This window comes from Bombus pyrosoma, linkage group LG6, assembly GCF_014825855.1.
Source record: "Bombus pyrosoma isolate SC7728 linkage group LG6, ASM1482585v1, whole genome shotgun sequence".
In the NCBI taxonomy this organism is placed as follows: Eukaryota; Metazoa; Arthropoda; class Insecta; order Hymenoptera; family Apidae; genus Bombus; species Bombus pyrosoma.
The window spans coordinates 7,740,829-7,768,391 of NC_057775.1; the positions used below are offsets into that span (position 1 = coordinate 7,740,829).

At 40.9% G+C, this 27,563-nt stretch overlaps 1 protein-coding gene across 7 annotated transcripts in view; it reads right to left on the minus strand.

Moving 5' to 3' along the window:
- The window catches only part of LOC122568765 (protein groucho), a 112,764-nt gene that overhangs the window by 35,430 nt on the left and 49,771 nt on the right, over window positions 1-27,563 (minus strand). For 5 of the 7 annotated variants that reach the window (XM_043728905.1, XM_043728912.1, XM_043728906.1 and 2 more), the window contains 4 exons: window positions 24,345-24,407; window positions 24,180-24,266; window positions 23,971-24,003; window positions 21,020-21,379 (listed from right to left, as the gene is read on the minus strand). In XM_043728905.1, coding sequence (XP_043584840.1) covers window positions 21,020-21,379; window positions 23,971-24,003; window positions 24,180-24,266; window positions 24,345-24,407 — 543 coding nt within the window. The remainder of the gene's footprint in view (window positions 1-21,019; window positions 21,380-23,970; window positions 24,004-24,179; window positions 24,267-24,344; window positions 24,408-27,563) is intronic. The other 2 variants (XM_043728907.1, XM_043728908.1) reach the window with 1 other exon arrangement.

A 27,563-nucleotide genomic window follows, 5' to 3' on the forward strand; every position in this document is an offset into this window, starting at 1 on the left:
GTTCTCTCTTTCCTTTTCGTTCTGCTATCCAGCTGTCCTTCTCTCGCGTTCTCTTTGTCCCGCGACTTCGACAGAACACCGGGAGGTACGAGGGGTGGTATTCTTTTTTTTTCCTTCGCCTCTGTGCCACCACCCACCCTACACCCCAACCACCACGGGTATTCTCTCTCTTCCCTCCCCGTTCCTCTCAGCCATCTCTCCTCCTCTACCTCCTCGCTCTCGTTCGGTCGTCGGTTTCTTTTTTTTCCCTCTCTTTCCACCTCTCTCTTTCGCTTCCTTCTTTTTCTGTCTTTTTTGCGAATGGACGCTCGCGCGTGCACCGGCAGGTGCACAGAGAGGCCAGCTAGATGGGCTTCGGCGTTGATAGGAGATGCTACGAGGATGGTGGAACAGAGAGCCAGAGGAGAGGTGGGGCCGAGAGTTTTTTTCGAAAGGTATCTCCGATAGTAGTAGACTTTCGAACGAGCTCTCTGGACTATCTCTCTCTCTCTCTCTCTCTCTCTCTCTCTCTCTCTCTCTGTCGTGTCCGTGTGCACACGGGCCCGCCTGCATAAATACGCGTGTGTATGTACACGGTTCCGGGGGCGAGCAGAGAGACAGGCGCTTTACACGGCCGCAGAAGTATGGAGCGGCGCGGGCGGGGTGACGCTGATTGGTACTTCTGATGGGTACTGTGATGCCGATTAATTAATTAATTCATTAATTAATTACTTCGCTTCGACGCGGTCGACGAGTAACTCCCGCTTCGAATCACCGATCGCCTGGCTATCTCTCTTTTTCTTTTTTCTCCCCCCTTTCTTTTTTTAGAACTCTTTTGCTTTTTAATTAGGACTCGTCCTTGTCGGTGGGTGAGCTGATCCTTGTCGGGGATTTCTCTCGTCTCGTATACCGTGGATGGGTGGAACCTCTTTCGTATCTGGGAAACTGCGCGAGAAAACTGTCTATGGTTCAGCTGGCTGGATGTATATGCGCGCGCTCCAGAGAACGATACACAGCGGCTTCGCGAGCAATCGCCCACCGGGCAAAAATTCGTTCATGACCCAAATGTTATGACCCATTAGGTTTGCGCTCGTATTCATCGCGTTCCGTCCGAGCGTTTAATTATCTGCCGCGTTACCGTTGCCCGCGCAACCGATTCCACCGAGCCGAAGGTAGATTTACTGGGAAATCATTCGGTCACGAACACTTCCAACGATCCCTGTATGAATATGGGAGTTCTATTAACACGTTTGCCGCGTATGCCTTGTTTGCCCTGGGTGTTCGTGTGCTTTCGTACGTGTACGATACCGATCTAAACGTGGGAGCAAATTAACGATAAAACTACCGACGACGATTAAAGTTCGTGTAGCTTGAGTCGAACATATCAGAATAAAATACACGTGGAAAAGGCGATGTGATCGAATAACGCGATCGAAAAATTGTGCCATTTGATGGAGAACCTAACGAATCTATAAATTTACTACGAAAGATTAGAAACTTCTCGCCTAAATCTAAAATTCTCCGAAAGAAATACGAACTACGAAATGCTTCGGAAGCGATAACGGTTCCGAGATGTAACGAAAAATGATCTTACATTCTTGTCGACGTAATTTCGCGAATTTACTCTTCCAGTCGAACATACGTACAGAAGCAAAAGCTATTCTTTTTTTCACGCAGTTGTTTCTACTGAAACTTCGCCGCCCTTTTACCTAATTAGCAGACTTCGAAGGTAATCTATAGCGCACGCCATTCCAAATTAGCTGCGAACATTCGCCGAACGACGCTCAACTGGTGCACCGGTAAAATACGGATGCACTAATGGATTGACCGATACAATGGATCAACGGAATATCGTCGACGAGCGGGAGCGAAGTGGCGAGGCGCCGCCAACACTCGTCCAATTGTGCCTGCAGAGAGCATAACCGATTACAGTGATCGTTTTTGATTAACGATCGTCGAGTCCGTCATAATGGACACGTCAGAGAGCTTCTTCGAATTTCCGAAAAGAATGCCAACGATACGTTACCAAGGTCGTGCAGTACCAGCTATTTCAAGTTTTTCTTTCTTTATTGCAATTCGGACTAGAGTTGGCAACGTTCGAACGAAAGAAAACACGCAACGATATTACGCTATAAACGAGCGACAGTAAATGGAGGAAATCTTTCTGAAATTCGATACAAAGAATCGGTGATTCGTAAGAATACAAGTGTAATTTTTGCTAAAAGAAAAATTATCGCTGGGTAACGGTCAGAGGTTTGGTTGGACGGATTTTTAGGTCTAAATTCGTGGGTATTAGAGAGAAGATACTTAAGCGTTGAAACAGAATACTTATCTTCAAGATTTATTTTCGGCGAGCTAGAGATCGTAAGGTAATAAGACAGAGTCGTTTAATTATCTGGGAAACGAGAGATCCGCTTTGAAAAACGATTCTCTATGCATTGAATATCAATGTGTACGTTTCACGCTTTAGAACGTCGACGAGAATTAAATAAACGATACCGAGCCGAAATATGCGGGCTGCATCGTTCATCTGTATTCTAGCAACGGAAACGGAAACCAGCTTTAATCGGCATCGCGTGGAAAAGGACGATGCCCCGCGTAAGAATAAATCGTCAGCGTGGAACAAACTTTCTTAACGCTAGCCTGCGTTTTTGGAGAAAATCGAAATTCAAAATTGACAACAGAGGCGAAGATTCCATCGACTTCTTGTACAACATCTTGCATGCGGGCTGCAGGAAAAGAAAATCCAAGCTATTTTTATGGCTTAACCTTTCGACACGAAGGTTGTGGGTATAAGATAGAATATGTTACTTGTACAAATACCTTTGGTAACTATCCGCGAAAATAATACACGATAGTGAATTTCTTTTCTTTCTTTTTCCTCGTAATCGTGTTTAAAAATCCTGCTAAATTCTTACTATTAGGTCGTCCGAAAAGTTTCTTTCGTTTTATAAGGAAATAATGGATGCACAACTGTTTAGTCGACCATTCGCGGAGAGACGCGATCGCGAGAGATCGCGTCAACGGGAGTCGTAAATTCCCGTTACGATTAGAGATAATCGACGCCGAGAAATGATCGATCCCCTTATTTCTGTTAAGATAATAGAGGGTGGTTCAATAGAGTTTACACCGAATTAACAAAAACGTTTCTCGTTTTATATTATTTTATCGAATTACGTATGATCGATTTTGTTCCATCGAGATAAAGATCACAACGTTTGACAGATTAGGCTTCACGTTTGTATAAAGATGCGTCGTTGTAAAAGACGTGTCTGTAAAAGAAAGACACTTTTCGGACAAGCTAATATATCGAATTTATCGTATCAAACAAATGCCAAGAGATAACAAACAAATAGAAGAGTATAGCAGGATAATGAAAGGCGGTACCATGCGATAACAAACCTCGTACCGAAAAATAGTTTGCGAGAGAGCCATCTTCTTCTTCTTCCTCCGCGATTCTCTTCGAAAAACAAACACTCGCGGCGACAAACTTTATTCCGTCTCTTCAATTTATTTTCGCGCAAGAAATCAATCAAACAACCTATGCCCCGATTGTACCGCGCGTCCTACAGAGAAACGCGAGAAGATTGAAAACAAGAGCGTCGCCGAGACACCCGTTGCAACGCGACAGATCTACTCTTGGGATCTTTATATACGCCTCGGCAGATGGGTAGTAGACAGAGGAGCGTAAAGAAGAATAAAAATAAGAAAGGGCGAGGAGGAAAGGTAGGCGCGAAGAAAAGGGCGGATGAAGAAGAGATTCGGAAGAAAGGAGTAGCATGGAGAAAGAGAAAAGAAGAATAGAAGGAGGTGGAGATCGGGTGAAGGAAGTAGCCCGCTGGGGCAAGGAAGACACGTCTCCGACGCCTCTTGGCACAATTGCGAGAGCTCGACAGACCGTTTAACAAGAGCCTGCCCCGGGATATCGACTGTTTCAGCCTTACGAATGAAAAAATAATAAAGTGGATAGAAGATGAATGCATAACAAAACGGAACAGGGAGGAGGAGGAGGAGGAGGACGAGGAGAGGGACGGTGGTAAAAGTAAAAAATGGAACGAGGAAGCGGCGAAGAAGGGTGAAAGAAGGGTTAAGAAGAGCATAGAACAGCGAAGCGTGTGCACGAAGCTTCTTTTAAATTAATTATCAAGGTGTTATCGATTGAAAGTGGTGGCGAGCCATGTGACCGATATCAATCGTGACACGGATCGTATTTTGCACGGGTATCGCGGCTAACCTATTCAATTGATCGCCGGCTTTTCTATAGCATGGAAATGAGAAACTTGTTTGTTCGCAGCGCCCCGTGCCGCACCGGCAAGCTGGTTGGCCTACACGCGAATTTTCTTGCGCTTCAAATATTAACGGAGACAGGTTACCGTGTTATTCTAGGCATCGGGCAAGAACCAAAGCGGAATCAAGTCGCGATGACTCCACTTATTCGAAACTACGGCTTCCAGTTATAGACTACTCGCGTTATGCTTCGAACTAAACGGAATCGAAAGTAAGCTTGCGCTGGCAACCTGCAATCGAGAACTACGCCACTAAATACATCGAACAAGACAGCTTTTTATAAACTTTCTGAAAGCGAGTTTACGTAATGGGTAGAAAATTATTCGAAGGCCGATGAATAATAATTTCGTTTTCCGAATGTCAGCGTTACTTTCCATAATTAATTCGGTAATTATTTTATCCTAACTAACTTAAATATATTTTCGAAAAATTATCAAATTATTGAAGAGAATATTCACGATAGGAGAAACGATCCGTTTCTCTTTAAATTGTCCTTCACCGTCGAATTCAAGGAGGGAAGGAATTATCGGTTTGCTCGTAATAAATCACCAAAGTGCGGATATTTATGCGAATTTATATTTTTATGAGCATAGATAGCAGGCTAAAATTACAGTAACGGACAGATAAAGGTTTACAACTGCGACTTGCGTAAAGCTAACACCACGCTAATAAAAACCTTTCCGGTAGATATTTCTACACCACGTCGACAAAGTTTCACGATTTCCTTCCGTTTTTCAAATGTAATTCCATTTTCTAAAATTGCGATGTTTTCTTGTACCGTTTACTTCGTCGAATACGATCCACTCTGGATAATCTATACTATGTCTTTACGTGCTATGTGCACTTTTCAACGCTTAAATTTCCTGGAAAAACATAAAAATTCGCCGTTTATAAATCACTTTTCCACGTAATATATTTAAATTGTCTGTTTATCCGGAAAATTTCGTCGAAGCCAACGTTTAACGCTTGGTACAGTTATTATCGGTGTTACGAGGTTAGCGATAATGTCTTACGATTAGTTTCAGATATTTTGAAAGATCTAGTCGTGAAGATGATGGATGTAGGATCCTAGAGGAGCAATTTTCATTATAACCATGGTAAACGAAGCTTCCACTCGAGCCATAGCCACTCGAGCTTCACGGAACGAGCATGAAAGTGCAGAAAATAATTGAGCAAGAATCGCATAGCTGACGCTGCCTAATGCTCGGGTTTCGTTGAATTACCGTTATTTAATCGATTGCAGGTAATACGAGGCCGCGAATCGATAGGTGCCGTTTAGAATAGCCGGGCTTTATGACGTCTATGACAGACATTGGGAGAAAATTATGATCTTATCGCTTCACCGCTTTCACGCTGCTATTAAACTCTCGAGCAGAAATCAATTAGAGGAAAACATTGTATTTTCGATTCAGCGAATCGATTGTTAATAAGGGATAGTCATAGTTATCGCATCAATGTTAGATCAACGTAATTTTCTTCTTCGATTTTCTTTCGGATTAAAGATAATGTTTAATCGTTGGGTACAGAAATCGTTGACTTTACGTTCCGTTCTAATCGTTGAAAATTATCGTACGTTTAGTCTGTTTTTAAAATACTTTTCAAATTATTACAATTATGTAAGATTGTCTAAATCGACATATTTTATTCCGAGATACTATGTTTGTCTGTAAAGTTAGCGAAAAGTAGTATAATTTCCCCTTTCGTTATTAGCGCCTTGAATAAGACTCTAAAATTATATGCGCAATGGCGCATTGTGTTTTACTTGCGATAGATTCTATCAACATGTACATAATTTCTGTCGTTGTTCTAACTGGATGTTGTTGTTCACTGGATTACACGATACACTCAGCGATATTAGAGAGTCGCAAGGACGCGATAGCAGGTTCAGGCTTGATTTATAGGAACTAAAATTTGACACTACTTTTACTTTCTTCGTAGATTCTTCCTACACGCACTTAAGACGGGAAAGACAAAAGATTTAATCAGAAATAAATCTCATACTCCGCCAAAGAGATCAATTCGTATAAACTCGTTCGATTTCTGCGTCCCTTTCGAACATGACAAATACATCGATGGCAATTTCTTAACTCAGTCTGTACAGAAGACGCGACACATCTCTATTCGACGTGGCATTTCAATACAATATGTATTTAAATAAAGCATACGATGAATTTAACGAGATATATTTCCAGTAAGACGAGAATAATATTCGAAACGAGCGTGAACACGGGATGCCGTTTAACGCCAGGTTCAACCATAAAAACGTAAAAGCTCTCGACAAGCAGGATATCACGTTTAAAGGCGAAAGTAGCGGGAAAGCCTAAAGCCTGTCCAGCCTAAGCGCCACAATCTCTTATCCCAACATTTAGAAAGGGGCTGATGATGAGTTCCATCCGCACGTGCAAGACAGCGTACAATTTCTTGTGGCGAAGAGGTGACGACCTCCATCCGAGTTGATAGGTAGATCGGATGAACAGATCGAAAAATCGGTTTCCGTACAGATTGGCCGAATAATCAGAGAGAAAAAATTGTTCCGCGAAGCTAATTGAAAATACGCTGCAGAGAATCTATCAGGAAGCCGTGGCTTTTTTAATATTACATCAGCTCGGCTGTTACCTCATCGACTGGACAAGATATACGTCAGGTGCATACGCGAATGCAGTTAACTGGCTAGCATGGAACGTACACAGGAGTACAGAGTAAGAGTAAGAGTAAGAGTAAGAGTAAGAGTAAGAGTAAAAGTAAGAGACGGAGTAGAAGAAGAGTAGAAGAGAGAGAAGAAAGGAAGGAGAGATACGGAGGTACATAAAGAGAAGCGGTCGAGTAGAAGTAAGAAAGGGATCGAAGAAAGAAGCAAAAGTGGAAGTAGAAAAGTGATAAGCAAGAAGCAAGAGAGACAATAGAGTTGACGAAGAGGATCAAACTAAAAACAAGCAAAAGCGAAAGGATACTTGGTCGAAGGAGGAACGCGTTTCCGTGAAGCATGCGTTGGAGGAAGAGAAAGGAGAACACGTCGGCTGGTCAGCCGACCAACGGGGTTGGACAGTGACGAGCGGGTAGGTAGGACCCACAAAATAAACTGAAACCACCTCCCTTTTCCCTGTCCGGCAGCGTTCGTTCGTTGCCCATCCCTTGGTCTCTCATTCTAGCCGCGTCACCTCCACCTCCGTGGCCGCCTCACCTCTGCCACCTCCAGCTATTCCTCCTTCCGCTCGTCCCACTTCGCCTCATACTCTACACAGTCACCCCACCTGGCGTCGTCGTTCCTCGGCCACCTCCGCGCGGCCGTACCTAGCTCGGCCAAATAAATTACACCGCCTCGTGACGCGAAAAAATCCAACGAGTCGCTAGAGTGAACGAGCGCGGCTGAACGGCAACGAAGACGACCTCACCGAGGAAACAGAAAAGGAAAGAGAGACGACGAGGAGGAAGAGGAGGAGAAAAAGGAGGAGGAGGAGAAGAGGGTACAGTATGCGGATGCCGAGGATGAGGAGTCGCTGGCAGGGGTACGGGGTTACAAAAGAGAGAGCAAGAGCGACGGAAGAGAAAAGAGAGAGAGACAGAGACAGACAAACAGACAGACAGAGACAAAGACAGAGAGAGAGAGAAAAAAAAGGAAGGGAGGCCACGAATGGGAAGAAGAGAGAATCGAGCAGGAGAGAGAGGTTGAAAAAAGAGAGAAAGCCGAAAGGGAGAAGCGAGCAAGATAGAATGGATAAAGGCCAGTACGCGGGGCGGAAATAAAGAGAGAACGAAAAAAAGTGGAAGAGGTCGGAGTGGAGGTGGGTACCGCGGTCCGCTTTAATTGGTTCGACGTGGTCAGATGAAAAATTCAACCACCCCCATCCTCCCTACCCAAGCTCCTCTTCTACCTCCACCCACTCTTACTACCACCAGTACGTTTTCACCGTCCTCGTGAACCGGCTGGATTCCCACCAGACGAATCTACGCATCTGCATGTAGATGTCTATGGGGGTTTCTCCCTCTACCTCTCTCTTTCTTCCTCTTTCACTGTCTTTTTTTCTTTTTTTTTTTTCCACCCTCTATAGCTACATAACCCGGGACAAAGTATTTCGGCCGTCCTTAGGTCGCGTTTTTGCCAACGATAGATGCTCGTTAACGTTTCGCGGATTGCGAATCGGGCCCATGCTCTGGCTTTCCGGCTAAATTTCCAATACCGGCCGTTTATTAAGCAGACCGTTAATACACACGTTCCGTTTCCGCTCGCGATCGAACCTACCGCCGATTCGATTTTTTCCGCTGGTAAAACTTTTCTCGCCTTTGACGAACCTTCGAACGATTAAGCCGACGAACGAAAGTTTCAAAGCGGTGCGTTGGTATTTATAGGTAACACAGACTGTCATACTGGTCACCGATGGTCTAAATTCATCCACGCATTTAGTTTGGACAAATGACGATGCTTGTACGATTCTCATTAGTCGTAACACAGCGTAGGAAACGCCGGTTCCGATGTTTCCGATTCTTCGTCTAGATTGCATCAAGCATGTAGAAACGATGTTTGAAAGTTCGTTGGTGTTTTATCTGCAAGGATATAACGTATGTGTACGTGCTTGCAACGTTCGCAATCTGTCGTTCTGTAGACAGAATCACGTATGATAATACTGTTGAAAAAGGTTTCAGTAACGAACATGCTGCATGTTGGTCGTTGGTGTTTCCTAAATTGGGTTTAAAAACGAAAAACAGGGACATATTTATATCAATTAAGTAAAATTAATAAAACATATTTCATATGTTACGAGTTAATAATATTCAAGTGTTAGAAAATTTCCGTTTAAATATTTTTAAAAATCATTTAAAATCTTTTTTACACGTTGCATACAGATATAACGTATACCACGTGTATGATATGTTAGACGTTAAAGTTCTACGTTAGAACTGTAAGCAAAAAGCGCGAAATTTATTGGACAACGCGTTAAGCAGGAAACGTATCCGGTTTCTTTGTCTAATTGCATCGAATAACGCCGTTGATCGGGGGAAAACGCGCGATAAAAACCGACCCTTTGATATGGAAGCCCAATAAACTAGCAGGGTAATGACGGTCGTGTATCAGACCACCGACCTTAACCCACCCATCCCCATTTTCAACCACAGGCATTTTGAGCGAGGGCACCGTGCTCGTCAATGAAATCACCGGCGGTCACTCGCGCACACGACCGAAAGTCACGAAACTCGGCCTGACTTCTCCGGCGCGCGCTTCGCTCGTTGTTCGTGCTTTTCTCTCTGGATACGGCTACGGATCATCCAACTAAATATCAAATTTCCTCAATGAAAACTTTGTTTTAGGGACCAATCATCATTCTCAACGTTTCGTTTATACAGCGCGTTAAAGCACGTAGCCAGGGAACGCCAGTAAGCGTTTTGCGAACGAACTTCAAAGTTGAACGATAAAAAAAAGTTTTTTGAATATTTTTGAGACAACATACAGGGTTTTTAGATTTTTTGTAACATTATATTTATTGATTAATGGAAATGTTATTTTTACTTTATTGTTAGTTGTGCATTGTAGGACATTTAGCATGAAACTCGTTAACGTGTTGATAGGATTTTCAACAGCTGCAAACACAGTTATGCGTTGGTAAATAATTACTAGTATCGTGCATTAGTAAATAATTCCGGTAACACGCGCAAGATCTATTTTTGTACTGGCAAATTTGATATTGACTAGGTACCGTGAAAATTTGTTTGCCGAATTTCATAATTTTTAACCCTGCGGCTTATAAAAACAAGGATAGATTGTATTTATGATAATGATTTTTCAGCTTCAATTTTTTCAGTAAGAATCGCGGAATAAAAAATTTTCTATTTCTCTTTTTTTTTCACTCGCGACGATATTTGTTACAACTTTCAGAATCGTGCTTGAAAATGAAAGAAAAATAAATCTATACTACACACCTGTATGTACTGGTATCCGTCAAGAAGTTAGGCAAGGATTTAATTTTCGTTCCACATACTAGTTGGTGTCACATGCACATCGTAAAACTACATAGCGACTCAACTCCGAGACGTACGCGTTAAACATGTTAAAAAGGCTCTAGCACACCTGCCTTTGATGTAACGAAACATCCACTAGCAGCCGTAACGTTATAACGCTATAAATTCCATTCAAATAATAAACCGAAATGAGAAAAAGAAAAAGATTAAGAAGAAGAAAGAACATAAAACATGCGATTCGACGACACTAGGTGCTCGACGAGATTTCAAAATTTACGTAATATCATATAAATCCCTATCGAGTATCAAGCACAAGAACAGCGAGACACAAACAGTCCAATACCTGGTCCATGGTAGGATTTAAAAAACAGGAAATAAAAAAAAAGAAAAAGAAACTCTTCTCTTCGTACGCGAAATCGCGTAAATTCCAAACAAATGCTAAAAATAGAAGATCGTCGGCGCAACCAAAATTTAAGCCCTTTTACATAAAATCCTACAAATTCCAATCGTGGAAAAGAAAAAAAGAGAAAGACAACCGAAACGATCTAATGGCCGGTGCTTGGCGAGATTCACGGAATGCTTGTTTCGACAAAATCGTAGTCCCACGAGGCTACGTATTCCTCGTTTTCCCGCCTGGAATCCCCCGACGATGATACGCGATGGTATGCACGCACGTGTTCGCGCAACGCGGCATCGCTATGAGCGCGTCAAACTGTAAAACAGATCGGGAATTTTATTCTCGTAGCAGCGCGGCGAGGGCCGCATGAAAGACACGGTGTCACAAAGGTGGTTACAGCGGTTAGATGGGCGCGCACACCCAGCAAAACGTAACCTAACCCCGCTCCCGTGATATCTCGAGCGTGTGCGCAGTATTTCCATCTTTCGTCGTGCCGGTAACAGGGTGCACCGCTGCTCCTTTGATTAATGCTTTCCTGCGAGTCGAAGAAGGGGTAGTGCTACGGGGTTAAAGGGGATGCGGAGGTGGGTTTCTGTTGGAAAGAGAGAGGGTGGGAGGTGGCGGCGCGAGAAGGGTGAAGGCAGAGGCGGCAGAGAACTACGACTAATCCTCTCAGGGGGCAAAGCGGAGAACCGAGAAGGAAAGAGGGACTGAATAGTAGTTCCAAGAGCCAAGCGTGGACACGCGAGAACTCATTTCCGGTTATACCCTTCTCTCTTCAACCCCGTCCGTGTCTCTGACACTAATACACGAACCATGGCGGAACGTTACCCACGAGGGGAACACACTTAAGCTCTGCTCGTAGAATGTTGTGAATTGCATGCGACCATCCGTGACGTACTGTCTCGCGCCCGCGTATGTGGGCGTGTTTCAGCCGTTTCTCTGTATGATTCTCCCTCTTGCTCTCTTCCTCTCTCTCTCTCTCTCTTTCTCTCTCTGTATATGTGCACTTGTACTTGCATCGTGTACTCTTTGACTTTAGCTGTTGGTTTCTCTCTCTCTCGTTTCTGTCTTCCTCGCTCTATGTGTGCTCGTTAAATCTGAAATCTTGCGGAACACTCGGCGCTCTAAAGGCCAGGACGAACGAGTGGCCGTATCGATTGCGGGAGTCCATTGTTAGCTAATTTCGAGGAACTGTTTCGATTAATGGGATCGACCGACTTAACGCGAAGACGCAGGGTTAAGTCAACGGTCTACCGTAGGAGGAATTGATTTTCACGAGAGACGCAGTAAAGTCGGCTCCACTGAACGGTGTGTACAATTACAATATTTCGTATATCGTTAGATATCCGTGCCTTCGTGTCGAAGTTTCAATTAAAATTTCATTCGTATCTCTCTCAATGGTCGATTATGAGTACTTCGTCGTAATATACAATGTTCTTACATTATTATATCACGCGTTATATTGCCTGCAATATTATACAGTGTTTTTGATATATTTTTTACGAATAGTCTCTGTTCGGTACAGACCAGTTTATGTAATGTTATGATATAATATCGTAATATAGATATAATTTCATCCATAGGAACCAAATCTTCTTTTCTAGCTTTCGAGAAAAATCGTTCTTCGTTAATTACGTATATTACAGAAACATATGCTTTGTACGATTTTACAAGAAAACATAATACACTAAGATTTAAGACTAATTTTATCACGGAAAAATAGTACGTGAAGTCATTTCGCGACTAATTAAAATTCGAATATAATACGAGCATATAAGCAACGTCAAACATAATGAGCTTAAAAGAATAAAGACAGACCTATGCTTCAATGTTACTAAGTGAAAACCAAACTGCATTATTTTCTAAAACTTCGGACCCTGTGATCGTACACCTCGATAAACATTTTATTAGAAACCACATTAGCAGAAAATTTGCATTTGCCTAGTGACTCACGCTAGCGTGTAACCGTACAAAAAAACTACTTGCTGACCTAATAATTAATAAGATAAGAATATACGTATGGATAAACTTACACGCTCGCCTTTTATCGTTCGAAAGAAATGTTTGAACGAGCGAAGTTGCAGCGTTTAGTTTCTAGTTCGAGCGCTTTGTCCGTACCCACACCGTGATTTGAGCGGTGTCCTCAAGACAATGGAGAGTAATTCACATATCTCTTGCATTCATATCGCGTCATATGCCGCGAGTGTTCAAAATTAACGTACCCAGTTTCCTGCTCAGAATTCCACTTGTATACCGTATGCCTGCACGTAGCACGGAGGTAGGCGGCCCCTGCGCGCATGCAACCATCCACGCAACTTTACCGCGCGAGCCAACAATTCTATTAACATCTTTCTTGAATGCCTCTCGTTCAAGCTAGTTTTACCTCTCTCTTTAAGCCTGCCGTGTAATTTTCATCTTTGGATACGCGTTTCACGCTTCTATGTTGCGTATAACACGAAGAAAGGGAAAATAGGAAGATTTAAATTTTCATATTAAGCTCTCTCTCGTGAGTTTAGCGTCGCCAATCATTTTGATTCGGTTTATTTGCTCACTGATGGATTCGCTGTCACGCGAAAACGAAGAGTTTCGATAAAATTTTGCCTACTGGTAGGAAAGTTACTAAGCCATATACGCGATTGTCAAACCTTCTTTCGCGTATAATTGAATTATATAATTCGTTACTTCAATGCGAAATCTTGAAAGTAGCAATCGTATGTCATTTCTAGACTACTCTGCAAATACGTGAGTATTCTCAAAATGCGTAAATGTTAATCGTTGATTATCGCGGATTCGCATTTAGAGATTAGAAAAATATAGGTATTCGATAAGGTAAATAAATTGGAAAATTTGTGAAGGAAAATTGTGACGTTAGAAGGGAATTATGTTAGCTGAAATTGACGATCTTTAGGCTTGAAATCTGCTAAAATGAGATTCGTAATACGAAGAACTGTAATAAACGTATTACAAGGTATAAGGTTCTTTTTTCAATACGACTAATTAAACTATTTCGCGAGATCTTCCAATGGGAAAATAACGCAATGACGAACAACGAATGGCGAACCAATGTTTCCTTTAAATTTTCATCGAAATAGGTAATAACTTTTGGAAGAGTCAGAGTGTCAGAGGGACAATTTGCCACGGCACGCGAATTCCACGAACAAATTACATTTGCCACTTCAGTCGATACTATGCTGAACACAATGCGAGAAATAAGTTCATGAAGCTTACAAGCTTCACGTATACAACTCGTGTTTCGATGCAACGCGACTCGAGAATCTTATTTAGAAATAACCGAATACTATATTCTTAACGATTCGCAAATTTATAAAGAATATTATATACGACACTGCGTGTACAAATTTTCGTACGTCCGATGTATCAATCTAATCTGTTCTAATTTAATTGTTTACGACAAGATCTATTTATATATGCGTAATTAAGTTCGAGAATAAGTAATATTGGGTCGGCAACTAAATGGTTGCGGATTTTGTCAATACCACCTAATGACAAAATCCGCAATCACTTAGTTGCCAAACCAATACGTACAAGAACACGCATACAAGAGTAAGAATTCTAAAATGGAGAAAGAAAAGGTACAGGAAGATGGAAGGAAATGCAACTTCCAAGTAGACAATGAAAAGGAGAAGCAGCGAGAAGGCAAAGGGATTGGTATTAATACTTGAACTCCTTTGTCTCTCACAATATTCTGCGGATTCCTGTGCAGTAGACTTACGGTTTTACATATAAAGTCATAGAAAAGACCGTAAACCAAAGTAGAAAAAATCTTGCAGCGTAATAAAATCACCGATATTAACTTTCACATATTCATCATATCATAATTGTCTTACGAACACTACATCCTTCGTTGCATAATAACCTATCTATAAAAATATATCTGTTTATCTTATCTTACCTACAGAAGTATCTTTCTATTGCGTTGATATTATACCAATGCTCACCACCGTGAGTCAATTTTATATCAAAGAGCGAAGTGAATTAGATAAATGAAAAGTGGATGAGGATCAATGCACAACGTGAATACGTAGGATAAATTAAAAACGCAACGGATATAGAACCTCATTTAGTCCTTATGAAATACACAATATCTACAGCAGGAAGCTGTACGGCGAGCGAACGAAACTTCACAGTATCGAAACGATGTCTCTTTCGTTAGAACGTCTATCGAGCATTCGTAAACTGCTAAAATATCAAAGTTCTTATTTCAATTTTAATCGTAGAATAATAAACCTAAAACCAACGCTCGCACCGCTAACTGCGATACATTTCCAAACACTCCGCCTATTACTTTCGTCCCTTGTTACTTTCAACCCCGACGACCTACATCCCCTCGACAAAACCACTTTTCCCTAATTTTCCATCCGCGTCCCGCCAGCACCCCGAAATCATAGACCCAGTTAGAAAATCTCAATTTTCGATTCTCGATTACCTTTCGCTGATACAATCGCGCCTGCTACTATATCAACCGTACTACACACGTGTATGAAACAGGTTGGTGCCGGTCGATCGCACTTGTTCGTGTTACTACTCACACGCCGATGGCCGCGTACACCTACGCCACGGTAAATGGAGTTGATGACGGAGTCCGGTCAGTGCCTCAACTTCAAACAAACTTCCAGCCACCCTTGGGGTTCGAGGGATTGCCCGTGTAAACGACGCGTCGTTACTTCCCTGCAGATAGAGAAAGACACCGGGCCGGGTTACAGGAAAGGTTAGAGGGAAAAAGAGGGAAAGAAGAGTGAAAAGCGGGAGAAAGAGAGGGCAAACTCGCACGAGCGTGACTTAGGGTTTGTGCTTCGGGACTTTCGAGCTTCAACGCGACAATTGAGCCAGACAGGTATACGCGTATCCGGTTGTGTCCAGCTCACAAGCAATTTCAACGTTCTACTGTGAAACGCGGAGCAATGCCACGTTGTGATCTTGTCGCGGGAAACTCTACGGAAATTATTACGAAAATATAGAGAAAGTAGGTCTCAATTTAACACCGGAACTATCAAACAATCGGTGAAAACGACGCATCTTCGGAATTGTAGTTTTTCGATCGTAATATAAAATCGTGCGCTTTTAGCGAGAATCGATGTCGACTTTTATCGAGATGGAATCATATTACGATACCTACCTCTCTATGTCGTATCGTATCATTTTATCGGGTTGTTACGATTATAGTGATTAATATAGAGTGCAGGGCATGCAGATTTAAATATACATTGTACATATTATCCGGTACTAACTCTGTCACTTCTACCGCTTTTATACGCGTTTTCATACGCTGTATCTGATGTAGAAAACTTCTATGGGTTACATGTATAATATAAATTAGAAGAAATATAATTAAAAGAAGCGGGGAGAAATTATGGTACAGTGATTTAACTCATCGAGGAACAAGGTTGCGTTAACGCGTTTCGTTCGTAATAGTTTCATCGATCAATTTTCATTATTAAGTCCTGCCTTCTGGTATCGTAAAATTCTAAGAACTTGTTTAATATTCCTTTGGACACCGTGTATACAATATTTTCTCTGCCAGGTCCTATAATCGTATAAAGTTTAAAGAAATTGAAATACTTGTAGCATTATGACGAATTCTTGTTCTTTTAATCAATTATTGCCATCTCTGTAATTGTAATAATTGTAGTAGTTATAATTTAATAATTGTAGTTACAATTTATAAACAACGTCGCACAAGATGTTTATATGACAATTTTATTATTGCCAAGACGACACAAGCGAAAGAGAAAATTCTTGCGTAGAAACGAACGTAAAAGCATAGAATCGATCTTTCGTAGAGCTTCCATTTTCTAGGAAAACTTGGTTTCATAGCCGAATGACTACTCTATCGGCATTTTCATTCATGCTTTAACGTCGACTGGGAAAACCAGCGGACCCCGATGCTCTTGATTTTCACTCGTAAAATATACTTCGTAATACAGACTACCTAGGTGCAGTAACATAGCAAAATGGAAAATTCTTATGTCAACGTTGTTCGATAAATACACACGCAAGATCATAAATATTCAATTTTCTCTTCATCAACGGTTCACGTTGAAAAGTTAAAGTTGCGTTATAATTATTATATAATTGCAGAGAAGGAAAAAGAGAAAGAAACTGAACTCTGTTGCTTGTTGAAATAGACTGTCTAACAAACGGCAGAGTCGTTGTTTTTATTTCGCAATTACCGTTGTAGTTAACATCGGCTCGTTAAGTTCTATTTTGCTAAAACCGACGTACTAGAGAGCGTTGCGAATTCCGTGTTGCTACCTTACATTGCAGATAAAATGTACCAGTACTACGTTTAATTTTTATCGAGTCTGGCACGCGATTCCCAAGCTAAGTGGCGGCGAGAAACATATGAATAATGAGAGAGTGTAAACGTTTCCAACAACTCAAAAATTTCTATCAACCGGGAACGTCAACGCGACGTACGCGGTAAAATGTTTACACGCGGATTGTCCAGAAAATGGGAACAACGTTCAACAACCTACAAGCGTTGTAAATATTTGGAATAAAAAATAGGTTACACTGTATTTCCGAGTATATTAAATTTAGTCGAGCGAGTAACAAGGTCTCGATTAATTTTCTCCACTTGATATAATCTTGTTAAACGAGCACGCGATCCAAAGAGATTTTCCAAATTGTTTTATATTGTGTTTTGACAATATGCGTATAAATACATGCGAAATATACGTTTGTTAAAAACGTATTAATGTTCCCCGTATATCGACGTAATAACGATATAACGATACAATAGGAAAAATTGATGGTATGCAACAGTGTGTCTGAATCGTTAAATCGATATTGACGAATGAATTAACGGTAAAGTTGCTTCTAACGTTATATAGCGCAAAGAGAGTATTATATAATAGTAAAAACGTTGTATTAATAAAATGCCCTTTTTACTACATTTAGATGCAACGCTGTAACATGTTCGTTTCAGTATTATACGAGATGTTCGCGCATAAACCAGCACCTAACTACTTCTTTTTAATAGCGTGATACGCAGATGATCCGTACGTACCGACAGGCAGTTGATACAGTAATATGAAAAAGATATTCAAATTTGTATAATTTGAGTAATTTGAAACGAAGACGCGATCATTCTTTCCTCCGAATCTTCTTTAAACTTTATATAATCCGCGTAAATTTTTAAAACATACCAAAAAGATTTGGTTTCTTCGAGAACACTCGTTTCTCCTAACAGCTTTACCTTCAAGTATCGTAACGATAAAAATATCGCTCGTATTAGGTTGTTCGAAAAGTTTCTTTCGTTTTATAAGGAGACGATAGATGCGCGACGTATTTTGTTTTATATTATTTTGTCGAATTACGTACGATGCATTTTGTTCTGTTGAGACAAACACCGCGACATTTCACAGACTTGATTTCACGTTTGTATAAAGGTGCACTGTTGTAAAAAAAACGTTTGCGAAAGAAAGACAACCTAATACTTGAAATTTTAACCATTGGGCGACATCCCTGTAAATCTACAAGAAAATTACAAACAGCTATCGTTCTTAAACAAATACCTGCCAAACTCTCCACCCTGTCGTGCCATTTATTACGTATAAAGTGTCGTCAATTCGTTTCCCTAAAGGTTCACCCAGCTGACGATGCGAAACCATGGAAAAACAAGTGCGCTGTCTTAGATTAGACAAACGAGTTTGCCAAAAGATATTCCTCGCAACCAGTCCAGTCGCGAAATATCGTCCATTCATCGTTCGCCTAGCGCGCTAATTATAACATCAGAGCTACGAGGAGGGTGTACGACCGTGAATGACCATTTATATCCTTAGCCAACGAAATTTAAAGAATCCGGGTAACCTGGGAAACGAGGAAACCGCGGTAAAGCTCCTTTGATTTTCACAGTGTTGAATTCGCGCGCTGGCACACGGAGAAGCGGGACGAAGGTTGAGGGGATTAGAACGAAAGCGACGACTTCGCTTTTGCGCTTTCCACGGACTCGCGACGCGACGCGTCGTTCCTGACCGCGACACGACGCGCATTACGTCGACGCGTCACTTTGCTGGCAACGAGAAAACGACGCCGGACCGGCGAAAGGGTACACAGGCAAACGAAACGAAACGAAACGAAACGCAACGTGGAAGAAGCAAGCAGAGAGTGGAATAGCGATAGAAGAGGATGGAGATTACGCGAAAACGAGGTAGTAGCGAAGGAGTATTTTAATCGTCGGGAAGCAGAGCCAGGTCGAGGGAAACGCGCCGGAAGCAGCAATTCCTTCCCCTGTTTCACCTCCTCTATTCTCTCTCTCTCTTCGTCTCTCTTTTTCTCTCTTCCTCTGTGTTTTCCTCCTACCCTTGGGGTGAAACGTAGTAGAAGGGAGTGGGACGGAGAAACCAGGCTGAGAAAAATAATCCAATTTAGCGAGAGAGCGCGAGAGCGAAGCGACAGCCTGCAGTTCGCCTGTTTTCACGGTTTTTAATTACGCGCCTCCTCGCGCCTCCACCCTCTTCCGCGCGGGCACAGCTCGCGCGCGCACTTTGTCGTCGCGATCCTGACAAAGGAGCGTGTTTTCACGGATATTTCACGGAGCCATGCCGAGGAGAGACTCGCTCGCCGAATACGCCGAAGCTTGTTGCAGCCTCCAGACTCCACGAATGCTACACCTGAGAGTTTGTCTCGTATTATCCGGTCCCGGTTTTCCATTTTACGATGGACAAAAATAATCCAATTTTTAGCCAACTCTCCCTTCTCTCTCTCTCTCTCTCTTCGTTTAACGTTTGCACGAAGAAAGTGTGGGACCGGTTTATTTCGTTTCGGTGATTCACTTGCGTGATTCAATGAGACAAAAATTATATAGAGATCGGTAATTATACAGAGAGAAAGAATCATACACGCCGATTTCGTTGATCTTTATATACAGATCTTCTTGGTTAATTCCATTTTAATTATCGAGATACGTTTAAATACTTTTAATGCTTGGATTAAGTTTAAAACAGGTTTAGCTTAGGTAGCGTTTCGTACAGGGACTCGGCCATTACACGCTCGTCCATTTCTTCATCCACAACATCATTTAGTATGCAAACAAAAAAATCAAAAGAAAAAAAAAAGAAAAGGTAGGATTTATATAGAATTTCATAGTACGTTATAATTAATATGAATGGAATATTTTCCTGAATCTGTGTATATCTCGAAATCTAAAGCTCGGAGACGAACATATATATTCGTATATGTATATCAAAATCATAAAATCAACAGAACGTATATTCCTCTCTATATAATTACCGAAAGATCGTATTTGGAAACGAAAAGATATAGTAATTTCTGTTCCTTCCGTTTCTTGGTTGTCCCGAATGGAATGAATTCTCCTTTCGGTTGTAACGGTCGTTGCTCGTGGCCACGAAAGCCACCAACCATCCGACGGTTTTCGAGTTTTATCGTTGCTGCAGCGCTGGCTGAAATACTCGACTGATACGTTACACGTGGCCAAACGATACCGCGGCTCCAATTTTATTTACCCGGACTTTGAGTCGTTCGAGTAACCCATCGTGCATCCACGTGGTTGATGTATATTCGAGGAAGACGTTTCCAAGTAGAGACCATAAAAACTACGCGGCGATATCTTCTTCGGCGAGCATTTCGCGGTTTTATTCCAGCCGTTCTTTGCGCGCAGAAAATTTGCGCGAGTTCTTTCGCCTTTGAGAATTTTTCATTCGTAGAAATTCAGCAGAATTTAAAGATTCGTAAAAATGGAAGCTACTTTACGAGTGATTAAACTCGCTAGTGTAATGCGATTTAGAATCATCGGATAGTTTGTCCCGTTTTAGTAATATTGATTGTTCCGCGTAATTACGAGAATCTCCGTTGTGTCATAATCGACGGAAGCATTTTAAACGTCTGTTTGAAAAACTGTCTGAACTAGGCTCGATCTCTGATTGGCGTTGCCAGTCATTGATATTAAGACAGCTTCTTTCCTTCCAACAGACGCTTCTTCCTCAACAACTTCATCGACAAATTCCCCTGCCTTGCCATAATTCCTGCTTCCCACCTGGCAACCTACGATTACGATATATCCTATCTGTTAATTTACTGGAAATTCTTTCGCCGATCATAGACGCTAATTGTAGAAATAATTCACGGAAACTTTTTTTATTAAACCGTCAGCCGACTCGTGGCTCACAGTTTTCCAATAAACGTATCCTAAGACGAACGTATCCTAATACTCGTAACCACCAGCCTATACATTACGATACGTAATGCGCGTAGGCGCGCGCGCGCGCGAGATCCTTGCTGGGTGTTTGGATTCCTAAATGGCGCGTAACAGGTGGATCGAAGAGTACGCGCGGTCGCTTAAAAACAAAAGCAGCCGGTTCTATTCCGTGGCGTGGGTGCACACTGTAAGTAAGAGGGTAGTAGTAGGATTAAACTCACGTGTCCGAGCTTCTCCTCCTTCCGCCTCTTGGGATCGCTCTCGAGGTCAGGCGTACGGCTGCGGAATTTCTCCGGCGGCGACACGGATCGTCTCAGTCTCTCGTCGGTGAGAGCGATCGGTTTACGATCCTCGGGCGTCTCCGCAGCCGCTCGATGTTGTTGCAGGTCTGAAGGTTTCAGCAGCGCCTGCGCTTGTGCTTGGACCGCAGCCGCGGCCGCGGGATGCGGTGGTGGAGCTAGATGAGGTGGCACCCCCGCGGCTGCGGCTGCCGCGGCCGCACCTGCGAAGCCCAATAGCCCCGCTGGTGGAAGACCGCCGACGACCGCACCATGTGGCAGCTGCTGCGCGTGAATCTGTTGCTAGAACAACCGACAATCGATTCGCTTACATTTTTCTTCATGACTTACGTGGTTTTTTGTGTGTAGCTTTTTTTGTAGTGTTTATTTTTCTTTTTTTTTTTGTCTTTTTTTGTTTTCTGTTTTTGTTGAGGGTTGACGATGGTTTGGATGGAATTAAAACTTTCTAGATGGATGATGAGGTTAATCGTTCGAGCGGGGCGTAGTTGAAGCGTAGTTTTAGCGGTGGCATGCACAGTGTCGTCTATCAGTCATAACTGATCCCATAATATCCCATAGGATATTTGTTACTTTTAGATGTAAGGTTTAATAACATGCGTCGTGTGTAATAGAGTATTCGACATAGGGTGGAATTTATGTTTGTGTATGATATGCGTAGTTAGTAAGCGTCAACATCGTTTAGTAATTACGTATAACGAGTTTCTAATGAAAGCAATCGGTAACTGTTCCAACTTACGTTAAATCTAACAATAAACGTCTCGTGATTTCTCGTAACAATAGCAAATATTTCTTTTTTCATGCGTATTCAGGTTCCTGCTGACCCTTAATTGGTACCATGTATGAAAATTCACACGAGAAGAATGTAAATTAAAGACTGTGCCTAGCAAAATTCGATTCTACTTTCATATAATGCTACTTCGTTAATTAGATTTTCTTCCCGTTCCAGTTAAGCGTTAAACAAAAGCTTTAAAGATTAGATTTACATACCTGTCGAAATGACAGGGTTCCAGTTTCTTGCTTTTGCTATTGTTGAAAAAACACGGATACGTTTGGTGAAATTAATGTTGAATTTTATCAAGATAGAAATTTGGTTATAAATGCCAATTTGTTATCGTTATACGACTTTTATTATGACCGTAAATTTGATATATTTGGCAATATATGGTATATCTAGGTTCCTCCTTGCAATCATATTGAACGAATGTGAAATTAAAGTACCAACGTGTAACTCCAGATTTAAGCGTGTCACCAACATAAGATAACAAAAGTGTGATTCTAAGTCGTGACTAAAACAGCTATTCGAAAATATGTAAATCAAAAATGATGCAACTGTTTGCCAATAATTTCTCGGCAATAGTAACTTTATCAGCGAGAGAGATAAATTTGAGAACTACGCTCGAGGTAATTATTTTCGAAATTATAAAATAGATCTCGTTGGCGAATTTGTCATCAAGCAGTTTCAATAGGATGTTAAACTCCCAGGTGTAAACTGCATCCAATAACATTTGTATACTAGCATCTGACCATTGAAACTAGCCTCGTCAGGATTAGACGAGACACTCGTGCTAGAGCCGTGTATTTGTATTCAACTACAAATAGGAACACATCAGAATAGACACCTTAGTATCAATGTCTCATCCGATTCTGATGAAGCAGGCTGTGTATCGTCGAAATACCCACACGTAAACGCTATTGTGTTCAGTTTGTCGTGAATGCACCAAACCGTACCGGTAAATGTTAATTTTAACTAAAAAATGCTTCAGCTTACGATTTGCACGATTGAGTTTAGATAAAAGTTAAACGGCGATCAAACGTCTGAGATTAAAATGTTTCAGTATCCTGTATGTCCCTATTTTCTGTACATAATTTTTAAAATATCACATTTAAACGTACGTATCGTTTTGCTTGTAACATTACTCAGAAAATGATTGTAAATGATTCTTTTTCATTCTTCGCGTTGATCAACCAATTACGTAATAACGTTAGATACCTCTGGATTTCGAAATTCTACAATCTAGGAATTTGTTCTTAAACTTCGATATAGCGTTCTCTAAGCTTGACAAAAATTACGCTGAATTCGTTGAAGTAATTTTATCTCGCATAATTCTTATATTCCATTTTTATTTTTCAGATTACGTTGAGATTGCATTCAGAGAGAGTGCGAGAAAGAATTTGAGATTTAAAAAGCAGTCGCGTGTCGGTGAATCGTAAAAACTCGTAAGCCAGACACAATCGATACGTTGATCTGAATACGTTGTAAAAACGAAGATAATTCGTTAGTATCAAGGCGAAAAAGAACCTCTGCAGCTGTTCTCAAAATGACTTCGGAATATCTTCGTACCCGTTTGAATTAATACGCATAAAGCAGCGACCCAATTACGAAATAAGAAACACGGATCAACGTGAAATAAATGTTTTAATGATTGTGCATTCACGCTTGCCCAAGTGGCCGCGACCCTCTTCAAACGAGTTAACCTAATTTCTAATTGCCACGGTATAAATTAAGAAGTTCCGAGTTAGACTCCGAGAAATACTGAAATTCCCTTCAAATCGTTTATTCCCCTTAATCGTTCCATCTCGCTCGACGCCTTTTTAACTCTAACCGTTGGAAACTGGCTACTCGCGTACACGTTTCTGCTTTTTCTTCGTCAATCTCTTGTATTTTCCTTCACGTGGCACTACTAATCTTTCATTTCTTCTTACACGAAATAATTCCTGCGAAAGCTTGCAAAATAATCTTGTTTGCTTTTCCCAAGACAAATTTTTCAAAAGCTTGCCCCAATCTGTATCACTTTTCAGATATCTACGCGCGTGATATTATTGTGCGAATAACGTACGAATAACCAACCATAAGAAGAAGAAAATAAACTTACCAATAACTGTTGCAAACCCTGTTGTTGCTGTTGCTGTAAAAGAGCATATAACAAGTATTAGTGGACGATGATTGTACGTGAATTAGACGGAAGAGTGAAATTGGAACGCAAGAAGATCGAGATGCAACGCACACCGTGCCAAGATCAATGGCCAGCTGCTTGCCAAAAGTACGAAGTTAATAGAATCAATTGTAAAGAAGGAAGCTCACCCCAATAATAGCGTTCAGCTCGGACATCGTGACTTGCTTCGCCCTCTCTACGGCATTGGCCACCTGCTGCTGATGCTGCAAGCCATGCTATCATTATCGCGTCGTTGTCACTCTCGATCGTGAGATTGTACGGCACACGTGCCAAACAGAAAGTCAAAGACTCACCTCTTGTGCCAGGAATGGGAGTAGCTGGACGATTATCGCGTTCAACCTCTTAGCGATCTCGGTCTGCAAAATGGAATAGAAACGCAACATCAGAGAAAACGCGTTACGATCAATACGTTTGACATTTTCCAACTTTCCTCTCGCGTGAAACATTGTAGTACGTTTAAAGAGCTCGTTGGAAAATGGAAAATGTCTGAAGCGCGAGATGACGTTGCAAATTGACATTGTGACGCTACAATCGATCCTTCATTGGGTCTAACTTTTCAATTTTATTAAACCTCTCTGCAATTGTTTAGATACAATACCTTTCGAAAGTTAGCTATCACTCGACGTTTAAACAGAGGTAGTTTGAACATTTTTCATATTATTCAATGAGAGTACCGATTTCTATATATTCTATATATTCTTTATATTTAGTATCAGTGAAAGATATCACGATTAATACAGTAGAACATCGATTAATGGAAGGTCAAGGGATGAAAAGAAAGAACGAAAGACAAGCGTGAAAAGCGAAACAAATTGTCACATTTTTATTATAAATTTTCTACTCTCGTTTGATGTCACTATTTGTAAAATAACTTAGAGTACAGGATTTTCTCTTCTACGAAAATAAAGTTGTCGAATTATCAAAAAAATTTAATCGTCGCAGCAATGTGTGTCACGACCGGTTGGTTACGCTTGGTTGCATGATCGATTAATGTTCTACCGTATTAAACTTCTTTTTTTTTCTTTTGATCGAGGTAGCTCCCTTAGATAATCTTGAAATTGACGGAACTTTGTTTCTTTCGATTTAAGTTAATATCAACGCAATTTTAATTGGGAAAATAAGGATTAATTTGAAATCACAGTAATCCAATAAACCTATTTAAAATTATTAAATTGTTAAATTATTAAATTGGAGGCCCACGTACTACTGAACTATAATCTGCATTTAAAGCAGATTATCCCTTACTTTTGACCGACAATGTATATTTAACCCTTTGAACGTTTAATCCACACGTTGAACAGGCAAACTAATATGTGGCAGTATGTTTAGTCCGACTATGATTAAAGCAAACGATTGACTTTGTAAAAAAATCAAATGCAAACTGTAACGTGACAAATGTATGCATTAAAATCATCAAGGATACAAAACAAAAACTTTCTACGTATTTCGTTATGCGTACACTGCTTACAAAATCAATATCTTTTAATCATATTAAACGAATCGAGGCTGTAGTATCGTACTTTAAATGTCGCACAACACAGATCAATTTTATCGTATCGTCGTAAAATATTTTTATAAATACGTATTGCGTATAACATTCGTAACAAAATTATACCATTAATTCTCAAAGTAAATATTCTATAAATTATCAACGAATATATATCTCTGTACACATTTTGCTCTAAAACGAATCGTAGATACGCTAGTAACTTAGCTTGCAGGAAATTACGTAAAAAAGAGTGGAAACTGAAAAATACCACCGTTTCTTTATTAACTATTCAACCTCTTTAAAATTTATCTCTGTGATATTACGAAGCTGCGTATACTTCGTATGTTTAACGTAATTAGTCAATTTTCTACTGAATAATATCTATATTGATATAATAATATCACAAATAGATGTTTGTACCCAAAAGAAATAATCTTTCACACAACTCTGCAAATATGTACTTTTGTAACAAGATAATAAAATAAAGAAACGACGAACATGTTCCTAGAATTTAGTCAACTTTTAAATGGTTAACGCAGAGTTTGTTTAAAACGTTTGCGTAACAGTATCCCTGAATTAACGAATAAATCGATAAAAGAGACAAAGGATATCGATTTTTAATAACCATTTAATGTCTCGGTATCCATGCACCAATTTCACAAATACTCGTCTACCGAAACAACGAAATAAAGAAACGCATTGTATTACGAAACATGTTCTCGGAATTTCACAAACTTTCAAATGTTAACGCAAAGATCGTCAAATAAAAGTAGCCCAGCGACACTGACTCGACTTAATAAATAAATCCACAATAGGGACAAGGTATGTCAATTGTTAATAACCATTTAAATCGCTGAAATTGTAACGTTCACGCTTTAATCGTTTGACATAAAGCGCGACAATGTCGGGACACCGTCACAGCCTATTAGCGATCAAACACGATGGTATTATTGCTTCCTATGGTTTATGAAATACAAAAAAAAAAGCTAAAAACAAAAGACAAACAGGATAGGAAAAAAGGGAAGCAATAATAGAGTTTAATATCGCGATATGCAGAATCTCAATGCGCGCATCCCCGATAACACGACGAATTAATTGAAAAATCGAAGAGCGGCCAGAGCAACGAGTCGCGAAAACATCCTGCAAACGTCATGAAATTCGGGGTTAACGTTGCGGCAACGATCGTACGACACGTGACGAGCGTTTAGCGGGCACGTGAACCCGGCTTGTCCTGCACCACAGTTTCCGAAGGCGGAATAGAGTCACTCGTTAATGCTCGTTGATCAAATCGATTCACGATTACATCGATGGCCACGTGACGCGTTCACAATGACTACAAAAGAAAGGGGACGAACGCGACCGGAGAAACGTCATAAAACTCGTTTCGATATTGAAACGCTTCATAATCATCCGATGCTGAAATATCGAGCGCGCCTTGTTTCGACAGGGCTTTTTTCACCGCGTAATTCTACTGATTTCCGTCATCCTGCAACCTGATTGCTCGCTTGCTTCGAGCCTGTGTCCTTGTATCTCGTTCAAATATTTTAATAGCAACGTTTTTAACAGGATACGAAGTCACGACCTCTTCTCGGTGCTTCCATGTGAATTTACTTCGAATATATTTTAAACGTTTATGAATCAAAATTTGCACATACTTTCGTAAAGCGTACCGTTTCTGAGATTTTGTTGATTCTAATTTTTCTTGCTGTATCGCGCCGCGATAATTTCAAGCGAAAAGACCTTCCAACTTCTTTTTGTTTTTTTTTTTTTTTTTTTTTTTCTTCAGCATTTTAATCGTACAGTCCTACGTTACATATCCGAAAGTATTTCATAGAGACGGACAAACAGCAAGAACACTTATCGAACCGCAAACAGTTGACACACCTATATCGAATCACAGCTAACAAACAGCAGCATCAGGCATACGCGTCTATTACGCGATTTCAACAGATTAGTTTCAATAATTCAACGAATGCGATCAAATATGTACAGTAATCAACATTACGGAGATCGACACGCAATC